At 38.4% G+C, this 13729-nt stretch overlaps 2 protein-coding genes across 3 annotated transcripts; both read left to right on the plus strand.

The window, feature by feature from the left end:
- Positions 1–3953: 3953 nt before the first annotated feature.
- LOC307038103 (galactose-specific lectin nattectin-like) lies at positions 3954–6332 on the plus strand. The gene is made up of 7 exons (XM_079679397.1): positions 3954–4174; positions 4484–4549; positions 4686–4698; positions 5013–5119; positions 5254–5388; positions 5606–5717; positions 6108–6332. Exons 1-7 carry the CDS (start codon positions 4064–4066, stop codon positions 6167–6169), a joined length of 606 nt encoding a protein of 201 aa, XP_079535523.1. The 5' UTR covers positions 3954–4063; the 3' UTR covers positions 6170–6332.
- A 4903-nt stretch (positions 6333–11235) lies between these two features.
- Positions 11236–12969, plus strand: LOC307034646 (galactose-specific lectin nattectin-like). 2 transcript variants are annotated; one of them, XM_079673471.1, is made up of 5 exons: positions 11236–11252; positions 11562–12197; positions 12332–12466; positions 12600–12711; positions 12779–12969. In XM_079673471.1, exons 2-5 carry the CDS (start codon positions 12072–12074, stop codon positions 12844–12846), a joined length of 441 nt encoding a protein of 146 aa, XP_079529597.1. In that variant the 5' UTR covers positions 11236–11252; positions 11562–12071; the 3' UTR covers positions 12847–12969. The 2 variants fall into 2 exon arrangements, with proteins under 2 accessions (XP_079529597.1, XP_079529598.1); XM_079673472.1 differs by lacking the exon at positions 11236–11252 and having other exon boundaries at positions 11610–11627; positions 11764–12197.
- Positions 12970–13729: the final 760 nt, after the last annotated feature.

Consider the following 13729-nt stretch of genomic DNA (forward strand, 5'->3'; position numbering starts at 1 on the left):
AGAACATTGTTGTCAGAAGTGGTTGTCTCATCCAGCTGAAGGCTGAATGGAGTTTCCCGCAGGATGGCACACAGCTGCTCCTCTGTATCAGCGCCCATTTCATCAATCCTGCGTGCTACGGTGTCATTACTGAGTGGGATGGATTTCAGCACCTGTGTGGGATTACGCTCCATCACAGTAGATATGACCTCTTTGATGGCAGGGAGTACCAACTTCTCTCCGATTGTGAACGGCTGCCCACATTTGGCTATCAGCAAGAAGATGTTATATGACGCTATTAGCACGCTGTCAGTCTGGGTGGTCTTCCTAGCGAAGAGACTGCTGACGGTGCTCCTACCATGTTTCTCTTTGAGGGCCTGGAAGAACGGACGCTCCTTATCTGCCTTATCCGGGTGGATCTTGGTAAGGTGCTCCTTTAAACGTGAGGGTTTCATTCCCTCATTGGAAAATACATGTTCGCAAAGTAAACACATTGGGAGTTGTGCATTGATAGGAGACGGTATGAAGCCATAGCTAAGATATTCAATAGAGTACTGTCTGCATTTTAGATTTTTCGCGGCCATTTTGCTGATGTGATAAGATTTTTGTTGTTTTATGATACTAATATTTAGGGGGGGGGGGTAGTGTCACGATATGGCGGCAAACGCTAGAGGGCTAGCTGGTGACATGACAAGACATCGTGCCGGGAGCGGACCGGAAGTCGTTGTAATTTTGAACAAACAGAGCTCTGTGTGGAGCAGCCTGGCTAGCCAGCTCTTCCATGTCGTAGCAGACATAGAAACGGGTATTATTTTCATAAACTGACCACTTAGTTCGAATCTGTTAGTGGAATTTGTCATATCACAACATATCAAAATTTAACAAAGTGACACAGATTATTAACAGTCGCGATCCCAAAATTACAACGACTTCCGGTCCGCTCCCGGCTGCTTTTTGTAGGGTACGTTCGTAAATGTGCTCAGAGCGCTCCGAGCGTCCCCGTTCCACAGTCCAGAGCGCTGCGCTCTGAGCGCTCACAGCTGGGTGCTCTGGCGGAACAGACGCGTTGTCCGAGCGGACTGACCGTTCGTGCATTTACGAACGTACCCGTAATAACACTGCTGACAGCTGACCAATCGCAAGCAGAGTTGTGGTTTCCTATAGCAACAAAAGATAATGACAGCTGCTTTTTGTACAGGAAAAGACGCTGTGGCCAGCGTTTTTCATGACAAAAAGACATTATGCGTGAACGCCCCCCAAGAACACCTCAACGCCCCCCTTTCAAAAATATTGCTTCCAGCGCCCCCCGATGTTCTCTGAACGCCCCCTGGGGGGCGGTACCGCCCCCGTTGAGAACCAGTGGTCTAAACGAACCCCCCTTTGGAACATTCTAATCTGACCCCATGGTACCTTTTAGTTTTCGCCGAAACTATTCCTCTTTTTTATTTTTAAATGCACATAGTAAAGTTTACCTTGTCTTTCTAGGACTTTTTTTGGTATCCTCCGTGAACCAGGTTCTTGAAACCAAAACGGATTCCTGTACCCCATGGTACCTTTTTAGTTTTCGCCAAAACTATTCCTCTTTTCTTTAAATGCGCATTAGTTAAGTTTAAGTTCTCTTTTCGAGGACTTTTTTGGTGTCCTCCGCGAACAAGAGTCTTGAAACCAAAACGGCAAACGTAGGGGACTTTAACCCTAAAAAAATAAGCCTGAATATATCAATTAAAACCAGCGGCAAAATGGCATTTAAAAACAGTCATTAAAAAGAAAAAATACATGGATAAAAGTTACAGTGCAGTTTAAGATATGAATAGTTCAATTAAAAGCAACAGCAAAAAGAAAAGTCTTCAGCCTGGATTTAAAAGTAGTCAGAGTTGCAGCGGACCTGCAGGTTTCTGGGAGTTTGTTCCAGATATTTGGAGCATACTAACTGAACGCTGCTTCTCCATGTTTAGTTCTGACTCTGGGGACAGAAAGCTGACCAGTCCCTGAAGACCTGAGAGATCTGGATGGTTCATCATTTAGCAGGAGGTCAGAAATGTATGTTGGGCCTAAACCATTCAGTGCTTTATAAACCAGCAGCAGTATTTTGAAATCTATTCTTTGACACACAGGAAGCCAGTGTAAAGACTTCAGAACTGGAGCGATGTGATCCACTTTCTTAGTGTTGGTGAGGACTCGAGCAGCGGCGTTCTGAATCAGCTGCAGCTTTCTAATAGATGTTTTAGTGAGACCTGTAAAGACACCATTACAGTAGTCCAGTCTACTGAAGATAAAAGCATTGACAAGTTTTTCCAAATCCTGCTGTGACATCAGTCTTTTAATCCTAGATATGTTCTTTAGGTGATAGTAGGCTGATTTAGTAACTGTTTTAATGTGACTGTTGAAAGGAAAGTAAAGAAGCAAACTCATGACTATCATCTTTCTTTGGAAGAGTTCCAAACATAAACACTTCTTCTTTTGGGGCAATGATGCATTAGTGTGGACTGGTGCTTGAAGAGGTCTCAGTTCACATCCTGGGCCCTGCCGTGGTGCCCTTGAGCAAGTCACCGGACATCCCCCCCCCCACCCCCCTCACTCCCCATTGCTCCCTGGGCGCTGTACAATAGCTGCCCACTGCTCCTAGTACTAGGATGGGTTAAAAGCAGAGAACAAATGCCACTGCGTGTGCTATGTGCTCTGCATGTGTGACCATTAAAGAGGGTTTCATCCCTCCAATTCTATAGTTATTGAAGCGAAAAAGCAAAGACTTGAACTGTTTGCCTGTTAATGGAAAATAAACCTCAACTTCTGTATTTATTTGGCATGTGCATATGGTAACTGTTTGCATATCTAAAAACTATATTAGAGATGCACCATTGTGACATTTCTCAGTCGATACCAATGTTTTAAGTAACAATTTGACTGATGCTGGTGTTGTGGTGTTATTTATTCTCACAACTATATATTTTTTAATAAAAAAGTAATAGAAGCTGTTTCATTTATCACACTAATTCTGGTTAAGCACAAATACCTATAAAGCACCTTTTAACAAAGTATTTCTAGTCTTCTATACAATTACCTACTTTAGGAAAATATTTTTAGTACCAACCGTAAGTGGTTGCATTTGACTCTTGTCTGTCATAATCCATTATCACTCGTCATTTTTTATAATTATATTCTTGTCTTCAATAGGCTTTCATAACAACAGCCTAGTTAAGGTTTTTTCACAAATACTCACATTTAAGTGACCTCGTTCACTTATCATCACCATATCCAACGAACTGGATAAAAAGTGTGTGGCGGTATTACGAAAATAGTATTGTGACATCGAGTCAGATGAGCAAAGGGTGGTGGGCATAAGGGTGGCCCTGGTAAACATGGAACATCCTGGACGACTGTCACACATAAAGACAACAGGTTAGGAGTAAACAGTGCCAGGTATTGAATGAATGCATGCCAACAGATTTGATAAATGGGGTTATTTCTTATGGACCTGGCTATGTACACAGTAGAGTTATCTCTTGGCTTGTACTTACGAAGTACAAAAGTATTAAGAACACTCTTAACTAAAATATCATTATATGCTTAAGCATCAATATGTCCAGGATATTGGACGATATCAGAGCATCAAAGCCAGGAAAGACAAGTTAATTTATAAAACACCTCTTAACACAAGAACAGTAAACAATGACCACTGGCCGCTAACCTAAAGTACACATACTTTTGGAGGCAGGGATGGATATACTGTGAGAGTTGTATAGCAGAACTTGCTTCTGTATTTTACATTTGTGTACCTGAAGGTTATAAATGATTTGTTTCAGTGGGTCCAGTAAGAACAATGATGTCAAGAGGCGAACGTTTGCGAAATGATATTATCTCAGTGAAACACATGTAAAGAAAAGGAATAGATTTGTCAGAGTGGGATGAAAATGTACGCATGTTAATAATTTTTTTAAAGATTTGAATATGTTGGAGTTTAAATGTATGTTGGACATGCTGTGGCTGATAGCTGAACAGGCAGTGGATCCATATCTTGTTTGAAGAGTATTCTGGTTTCACTCAAGTCCGAGCCAATAGATTACACAATATTTATACAAAGGACATGCTAACCAAGTGTCTGTCAATACATCAAGAGAAGGTATATAAACTCTGGATTTCCCTCTCAAAGTCACCCTGCTACCTGCTGCAAGTGCAACCTCAACTGATCATCAAGGTAAGGCTCTCATACTTTTCTATCATTATGGCTTCATCTGTTTTGATCGATACCTACAGAAAGAGATATCATATGTTCATTATTACGTTTAGTTTTCACTTGTGAAAAAGTGAAATCACCTTTTCATGTCTGGTGCTTTACAATGTCTTGTTTCAGTAAAACCTCCAAACTTTTGTGTATATTACTTTATTTTCTTCTTTATTTCTGAATTAGAATCTTTTTTAATTTTGTAATTGAGGTACACATTAAGACATTAAATATACTTTTAAATGATGCATTAACTTATTAATATACTGCTTCTTTACACAGATGGCTTCATGTCTTCATTTCATTGTGGTCCTCTGTTTGACCAGTGGACTGTGGAGTGGAGCAAATGTAAGTTTTACGCACACTAATACATTTATATACCAAGATCTGTAGGGTTATAATAAGGTATTGAATAACACACAATAACATATACAATGAAGTTCCTATTAATCCATTGATAATGATGTTTTCTTTGTGTTCACAGGCACAGAAAGAAGGTTGGTAATTATAAAGTGACTTGAACTTTCTACCTGCTGCTCTAACAATTCATTATTTTCCAAAATTAAGGTTTTTGTTACATTGTTAAATTGTTGAGCTGCTGGTGAGGAATAGTAACACAAAGAGGGGATTTCTCCTCAAGGATTATTACTTTAAAATATTTTTGTAGTTACTCCACCAATATGGAGAGGAAGAATGATTACGGCACTTCTTTGAGGTTTTAAATTGCTCCCAAACTATAAAGTATCACTGTAACGCTTTTCCTCTCACACTTATTCCATGCCAGATTAATGAATGTCCTTATCATCTTTAGAAAAGCCATGCCATGTCCCATGTAAGACCTGCCCTTCTGGATGGACTCCGTTTGAAGATCACTGTTACATGTACAAGCATGCTGCTAAGACCTGGGCTGATGCAGAGGTACATCGAGGAACAATATGAGTTATAACTGACCAACACGTTTATAGAGTTCTCACTTCTATTTCCTCATTTAACTCTCGCTTTTCTCTCACTTGCTTTATGTTATTTTATTCAATCCACACGTTGCATATTAGGTGGACTGCATTGCCCTTGGTGGAAATCTGGCATCAATCCCCAACCAAGGGGTGTACACATTTATCAGAAAGATCGTAAACACAGCGACTAACGCAAATCTCCAGACTTGGATTGGAGGCAATGACTTGGCAAAGGTGAGTCATTTAATACTAAACACGATGCAATGGGTTTGTCTCTTTTGAGCCTGATCTTGAATATATTCGTAATTAAATTTGCACTTAACTTTATTGTATAATATAATAGAACCAAGGTAAAGCTGACTGCTGTGGACACTGAACTATCAGCATGGTTGGATGGGGGTAAAATAGATTTTCTTTATTGGATTTAATTGACCATTAAACTTTTTTTTAGGAGGGTGTGTGGATGTGGAGTGATGGTACCAAGTTTGTCGCCAAAAACTGGGCTCCCGGCCAACCCGACAATTATCAGGGTCTAGAAGACTGCTTGATGATGAACTATAAGGGTATGCACTAATAATCTGTTTACCACCAGCAATGTCAATTTAGCTCTTAAAATGTATGTTAGAAAAGTCATCTTTGGTAACTGATAACCTGATATAATCTGGATTAGGAATTTCATTTCTTTATACATAACATTAAGAGTAGAATCCTCTAAAGTATTTATAAGATTTATATAGTATTAGTTAACTTTTTAATTATTTGATTACCTGATCCATTCAAATGTACTCTGCTCCAACTTCTTGACAGTATCTGAATATATTCAGATTGTTTAATTTGTTAAAAATGTGAAGTTAGGCTTTAGAAAACTGACAATTTCTGACATTGTACACATCAAATAATTGTGTGATTGATTTATATTTTTGCTGTTTTGTTTCCTAACTCTTAAACTCTAGATCTTATCAATGATGCTCCTTGTACCTATTTGAGAACCTTTGTTTGTGGCGTGCGCCTGTGAAGAACCCCGGCCCCCCCATGCTGACACTATAATTTCCCCACCCCACTCGTGATGTCTCTTCCACCAGGGTGTCAAGCCTCGATGACATCACTGCTGGAAGCCATTTTGAAATTTCTGATTTTATTTCAGCTGATGTAATAAATGGATACATCCTGTCCAACAATCCGTCTCATCTCTATAAAAGCTAAATATGTGTTCATTTAGAAAATAAAATCTAAACAATCAACTGGTTTATACGACAATAGTGAAAGGTAGAAGAAGTAAATCGAAAGCCCAAAACATGAACGGTAGCCACAAAGCAGAAAAATACACACAAGTATGTGGACAAGGGTGTCAATCTTTTTTCTCACAATTACATCATATCTGCTGGCCTATTTACTTATGATTACCATCATCTCCCCTTTGAATTTTGTTTCTATCTTTGAAGAGAATATTGTTTTCTCTCATATTCATGCCAATAATATCTTATATCTAATAAAACTAGAGAGTATTTTGCAAAGGGACACACCAGCTGCAACACCAAACTGGGCCAGGGGAGTTAAGTGGGGCTACATTTTTTGTGATATCAAATGGGGACAGGGTTTAAATAATACCCCTTACCACACTGTGCTGTGACCATACTTGTTAAAGTTTGCCTTCATTTTGATCTTGCAATATAAACACAGGGCAAGTTACAACAAAATAATGTGCTCGTTCCTGCCAGAGAAGTTGGTTCCAGGACATTTAGTCATGATGAAAGACGCAAAGGCTCCATTACATTTTGACGCCTTCACTCTCATGTAGGAGTCAGATTGTTATGCCTTCCCATTTATACTTTGTTTGCTCGGACAATCGGCCACATAAGGTGTTGTTGAAATCCAGCTAGTGGGAGTGGGTTATTACGTTTTATTTTATTATACTGTCATACAGATTGAAGGTTATATAATATATACACTTTTTTTAACCTATGATCAGTGCTGCCTCTTGCCGAATTGAGGCCCTTCGCACTGCGCATGTCCTGCGTATAGGGAGGGGGGCCCTGCCTTGGATCAAATATGTCCCTGTTTAGTCGGGGAAACAGAAGATGTGTGCATCTGATTGTAAAGTTTTGTAATTTCACAGAGGCTGTTGCGAAATCAAGCAAAAAGTGAATCTTAAAAGTTTTTGGGGTTTAACAACCCGGTCTCGCAAAAAAACGTGTAATAACTAGGTTGGTCCACAACGTAGGACGTAGTATTTCTACAAAAACGCCTCTGAAATTGTAAGATCCCTACGTTTTTTTTCACTATTATTCCAATGGCTGGCGTCTATGTCACGTGATCTTCAAATTTCTCCCTGTAGAAAAAAAAAACTGGCCGAACTTCGTTTTATTCTCGGTGGAAAATGCCTATTTTAAGGTTAGTTTGGCCATTAAAATGCGTTTTGATGTCATTTGATGCGAGAAATATGAGTTGTTATTTCAGATTATGTGTGCAGTGGATGTACATAATCTTTAGTTTGCTAGTTATTACGAAGATTACTTCAGGAAATTGTGTCCATACAACGTTTTCATTGTTACCAAGGTGGTTGCTATGGACGCTGCTATCGATATTATTTCTGTTATGTTGTGTAACTGTTTAATGGTGTTATCTTTATTGCTACCCCCTTCCACGTCAATATATAGTGTTGGTCCACAACGCAAACGTATTAGTTTAACAAAAACTGCATCTAAAATTGTGGCATAGATACGTTATTTTCCCCTGTGCAATTCCAGTCTCACATCTCACATCACATCGTCATTAACAAATACCGGAAACAGACAGAAAACATTTTAAAAAAATAAAATAATACTTTATTCCGAGTGTGCTTGCTTTTCTCTTTGAAAGTCATCACATAACGGCATTGTAATACACGGTTCGGCCGCATTAAATATTACATATCTGCCGTAGTTCTCTATTTATAGAGCCTTGATGAGAAGACTTCTAGACAAACATGAGGAACTGCCGCCAACACTGAAAACGTGACGTGGATCATAAATATATCAGCAATTAAACAACATCTTACATTTCTTTTTACACAATACGTCTCCTCGCAGTATCAACACTAATTCGGCTGACTTTTATATTTGATCCAATTGGTAGATATGCTGTATTTACACCATAAAGGTGCACAGCTGATAGAAAGGGACACCTGGTGGTTAAAGCATGTTATTGAATTTCATTATTTTTATTATTAGATATTAATGGGATCCCTATAAAGTATTAATTTCTCGTTATTCTCTACTAATAGTTAATTAAAGACTGTATATAATGACTATTTTGCACATCCCTTTCCATATTTCCATATTTTCTAAGGTTTATTGACATATCATATACACAAACGGTGTAGTTATGCAATGAATGAAAAACTTGGGTCGTATGTTCCTCAATAGTGCATTACAAGACATCTATCAATATTTGTGCATACCTCCAGCAATGTTAACTATGTTGAAGCACTTATTTTAACTAATATTATACATATGTATTATACTCTTATACGATGTATGTAGATATTTCATCTCCGGCCTTGTCAGGTATTGAACAATCAATAAATAAAGAACACAGAATTATTAAATATAAAACACAGAATTTGTGTGATTATACTAAATGATTTACAAATAAACACCACTGCATATTTACAACTGTTACACATCCTGATGTAACGCAAATGTTTCCAACTTGGGATCAATAAAGTATATCTTATCTTAAGATGATCGATGGCTACTGCCATATTTGCACCCGTTCAAATCCAGTTTTGGACAGTCTGCCGTGGTTCCATCCAGTGCTTGAATTGGGCCGGTACTCACCGGTACGCAGTACCGGCACTTCTGATTTTTACCCATGTGGTACCGGCACTTCTTACTGAGTACCGGCAAGGTGCCGGTACTCAGTAAAATGCCGGTACTCAGCCGCCGGCAATATACGTATATATTGTAAACGCAACGCAGCGCAAATGTGGGTCTGACTCTGCCTCACAGAGGGTGACTGGCTGTCTACATGACGTGGCCTGCCGACATTGCCACTTTCATACAGATCATACTAATGCCCTCGATTGGTCTCTGTGTGTCATTCAAGCTCGGGAGGGTGTGTGTTGGTGTATGTGTGGCGCGAGCGAGCGAGAAAGCGCGCGCACCGGTTACGTGTATTGTTGTTAGCATCTGGTGCTAGCTAGCTGCGCTAACGGATATAAGGAGCTTTTTCAACAACAAGGTGGAGGGAGAGTCCTTTGCTGTCAGACTGAGAGGCTGATAACTACAGCTCTGGTGAGGTAAATTACTCTCTGAGTCTTTAGATAGTTAACTTAGTTTAAGTTATCTCAGTGGGTCTCAAACGGTTCGGTCACCATCTATGTAAACACATATTTCCATTTGAGGGGGTAGTGATTCGTAAAATATGCATGAATAATACAAACAAAATGTTAACTAGGTGAAAAAAGGTAAGATAAACTTGTTGAGAGCTAAAACTAGTCTTTGCTGTTGCCTCAAAGAGGAGCAGGGGGGAGAGGAGGGAGACAGGAGAGGCCGATTCAGGAGCCCAGACACACTCACAACTATAAATGAACCAAAAACAAATAAATAAACAAGTTTCAATGTTTTTTCATATTGGATATTGTATGTTATTGGTTATGGCCATGTACTTATCATTTTATGATTATTTAAATGTATACATTTTTGTTTCATATGGGTGTAGTCTCTTTATTTCCCCCTCAAAATGCACCAGATTGATGCATTTAAGTCCAACATTTCAAAAAAAATCTTACTGGGGGAGCATGCCCCCTGACCCCCCTATAGGATTTGAGGCCCGGCCCCACTGTTCCCAAATAGATTTGCAATTTTTTTTAAATAGTAACCCATCTCCATATGTTTCTTTTTGGGTAGTAGATTTAAACTAGAGGGCTATCACTTTGTGCAGCAACGCTATTGGCAAATAAATCCAGCAAAATGGCACAAAAAACTGGTAGTGGCCTCAGGGACGAGGAGTCATTTAACCAGCCAGTAGGAGTCAAGCTTTACTTTCTTTTATATCCATAAAGAAAAAGTAAATCTGTTTACAGTTGTTTCATTATGGATGTTGAGAGGTATCCATATATCTCTTCATTTTGCTCTCAAAGTGCACCAGATTGATGCATCTAACTTCAATATGTTCCCAGGGGAGCATGCCCCCGGATCCCCCTAGACTAGAGGTTGTCAGGTCCACTCCCCACTTATAAAAAGAGCTCTTTACCACTGCACCCCCTCTAATCTCAGATGCACCCTGAGTCATTTTGTTTAAGTACAGTGAGCCTTTCTAAAATATACAGTAAAGAGACAACGTTTGCGAAATGATATTATCTCAGTGAAACACATGTAAAGAAAAGGTATAGATTTGTCAGAGTGGGATGAAAATGTACGCATGTTGTTAATTATTTTTAAAAATATTTGAATATGTTGGAGTTTAAATGTATGTTGGACATGCTGTGGCTGATAGCTGAACAGGCAGTGGATCCATATCTTGTTTGAAGAGTGTTGTGGAAAACTTCTTTATCTATCAATAATCTACAGATGTAATAGTAATAATCAATAAATAGTCTTTCAGCAAATCAGAGTTGTCTTCGTTCGTTCTTTATTCAAGCTTGAAGATGCAAGTCTCAGAGTACAGAGTCTGCAGGAGTGCACACAGAGGGAAGTGTGTGTGTGTTTTGTATAGAGACCTTGACAGTTTTCTACCTGTCACTGTTGCTGACAAAGAGAGATAAGATTATTTACTGACTTGTCATCTTGCAACGCTCTTTTGAAAAACAAGAACTGTGCATTGCTAAATAGAAAAACAGACGCAGTTAAAGGTTAAACAAAGGTATAGCAAGGGACATGAACTGAATACATGTGTCATGATTAAACTGCTGCATTTGGTTTTACCGTATAAGGTAACATAAGAAATTGCCATCACAAGAGCATTCTGGTTTTCCTCAAGTATGAGCCAATAGATTATACAATATTTTATACAAAGGAAACACCTTTGTATTGACAAACACCAAGTGTTTGTCAATACATCAAGAGAAGAAGTCACCCTGCTACCTGCTGCAAGTGCAACCTCAACTGATCATCAAGGTAAGGCTCTCATACTTTTCTATCATTATGGCTTCATCTGTTTTGATCGATACCTACAGAAAGAGATATCATATGTTCATTATTACGTTTAGTTTTCACTTGTGAAAAAGTGAAATCACCTTTTCATGTCTGGTGCTTTACAATGTCTTGTTTCAGTAAAACCTCCAAACATTTGTGTATATTACTTTATTTTCTTCTCTATTTCTGAATTAGAATCTTTTTTAATTTTGTAATTGAGGTACACATTAAGACATTAAATATACTTTTAAATGATGCATTAACTTATTAATATACTGCTTCTTTACACAGATGGCTTCATGTCTTCATTTCACTGTGGTCCTCTGTTTGACCAGTGGACTGTGGAGTGGAGCAAATGTAAGTTTTACGCACACTAATACATTTATATACCAAGATCTGTAGGGTTATAATAAGGTATTGAATAACACACAATAACATATACAATGAAGTTCCTATTAATCCATTGATAATGATGTTTTCTTTGTGTTCACAGGCACAGAAAGAAGGTTGGTAATTATAAAGTGACTTGAACTTTCTACCTGCTGCTCTAACAATTCATTATTTTCCAAAATTAAGGTTTTTGTTACATTGTTAAATTGTTGAGCTGCTGGTGAGGAATAGTAACACAAAGAGGGGATTTCTCCTCAAGGATTATTACTTTAAAATATTTTTTTAGTCACTCCACCAATATGGAGAGGAAGAATGATTACGGCACTTCTTTGAGGTTTTAAATTGCTCCCAAACTATAAAGTATCACTGTAACGCTTTTCCTCTCACACTTATTCCATGCCAGATTAATGAATGTCCTTATCATCCTTAGAAAAGCCATGCCATGTCCCATGTAAGACCTGCCCTTCTGGATGGACTCCGTTTGAAGATCACTGTTACATGTACAAGCATGCTGCTAAGACCTGGGCTGATGCAGAGGTACATCGAGGAACAATATGAGTTATAACTGACCAACACGTTTATAGAGTTCTCACTTCTATTTCCTCATTTAACTCTCGCTTTTCTCTCACTTGCTTTATGTTATTTTATTCAATCCACACGTTGCATATTAGGTGGAATGCATTGCCCTTGGTGGAAATCTGGCATCAATCCCCAACCTAAGGGTGTACACATTTATCAAAAAGATCATAAACACATCGACTAACAAAAATGGAGCAACTTGGGTTGGAGGCCATGACTCGTCAAAAGTGAGTGCTTTAATAATATTATATATTCAGTTTTTTAATTGGTAATCTTTTTGATGATATTTGAACAGGTGGGATTTGGACTACATGTCAAATATATTTGTATTTCTGATTGGATTGAATTGACTTGTTTTAGGAGGGTGTGTGGATGTGGATTGATGGTAGCAAGTTTGACTTCAAGGGATGGCCCGTTGGCGAGCCCAACAACTCTGGAAAGGGAGAACATTGCATGCAATTGAATTTGAAAGGTATTCACTGATTATGTTATTATCTGAAAATAATTGCAGGTCTAATTGTTTTTTTGTTAATTTTCAGAAAAAGATTTTCCCAACGACACAAAGTGCACTCAGGAGATGCCTTTTGTTTGTCGCATGCGCCTGTGATGATCCACGTCATGTGATGTCAAGTCTACCAGGGTATCAGGCCTCGATGATATCACTGCGAGAAGACCTATCAACATTTTTGATTTCATTTTTGCTGATGAAATAAACGGATACATCCTGTCAGCAATCTGTCTCATTTGTTTTATAAAATCTCAATATTTTGATGTTAAACATAAAAAGAATTCTCCTCCTCTATTCAACAAATACATTTGGATTCTGTACATTTAGTTTATATCTGCATATACTTTTTTTTTTAACTTTTATTGTCATTACACAGTAGGCCTACTTACTATGTAACAAAATTGTTTCTCTGCATTTGACCCATCGTGTTAGGAGCAGTGTTACTATATACATTTATAACATTTCATAACATCATATTTTTCAATTATTTTGCATTTTGTGTGTGTCGGAGAGAAACTCCTTCTGGAACGAACTTTGGGATTTTAGCCTTTGCAGACCATTTACATGCACACAAACCTATTTAACACAAAAGGGAACCCCCCTAAAAGCATAATATGGCCCCTTTGAAGACAAAAACTGTCCATCATTAGTCCGACAGTGTGACCACTTCCTTCTGATTACTTATTATTTTGTGTAATGATAACTCTTTAGTCATGCAGAGAAAGAAAGTGCAGGTTGTTTCCGCTCCCAAGACACCCAGCCACTTCCTGATCCTTCTGACTGTCTAACAAGGTATTGTGATAATTCAAGACATTGTTCTCCACATTCGTACTAAGTCCGAGCTCTGGGTACACACTTATTTCCTTTTCTCTTGTCATATAAGTGTAATTAAAAGATGTTTGTGTTAAATCTGATATGTTATAGTCAGCACCATAGTGACACTCAAGAACAGCCTCTTCAGTAAAAGGTGTAACTCATCTCT

This window comes from Notothenia rossii, assembly GCF_949606895.1.
Source record: "Notothenia rossii genome assembly, chromosome: 4".
Taxonomy (NCBI): Eukaryota; Metazoa; Chordata; class Actinopteri; order Perciformes; family Nototheniidae; genus Notothenia; species Notothenia rossii.

Bases quoted from the DNA above. Each gene is read 5' to 3' on its own strand.
- LOC307038103 (XM_079679397.1), top strand. From the start codon at position 4,064: ATGCTAACCAAGTGTCTGTCAATACATCAAGAGAAGGTATATAAACTC. The intron at 4,175-4,483 runs GTAAGGCTCTCA...TTCTTTACACAG, and splicing joins AACCTCAACTGATCATCAAG to ATGGCTTCATGTCTTCATTT. The intron at 5,718-6,107 runs GTATGCACTAAT...CTTAAACTCTAG, and splicing joins CTTGATGATGAACTATAAGG to ATCTTATCAATGATGCTCCT.
- LOC307034646 (XM_079673471.1), top strand. From the start codon at position 12,072: ATGTCCTTATCATCCTTAGAAAAGCCATGCCATGTCCCATGTAAGACC. The intron at 12,198-12,331 runs GTACATCGAGGA...GTTGCATATTAG, and splicing joins AGACCTGGGCTGATGCAGAG to GTGGAATGCATTGCCCTTGG. The intron at 12,712-12,778 runs GTATTCACTGAT...GTTAATTTTCAG, and splicing joins CATGCAATTGAATTTGAAAG to AAAAAGATTTTCCCAACGAC.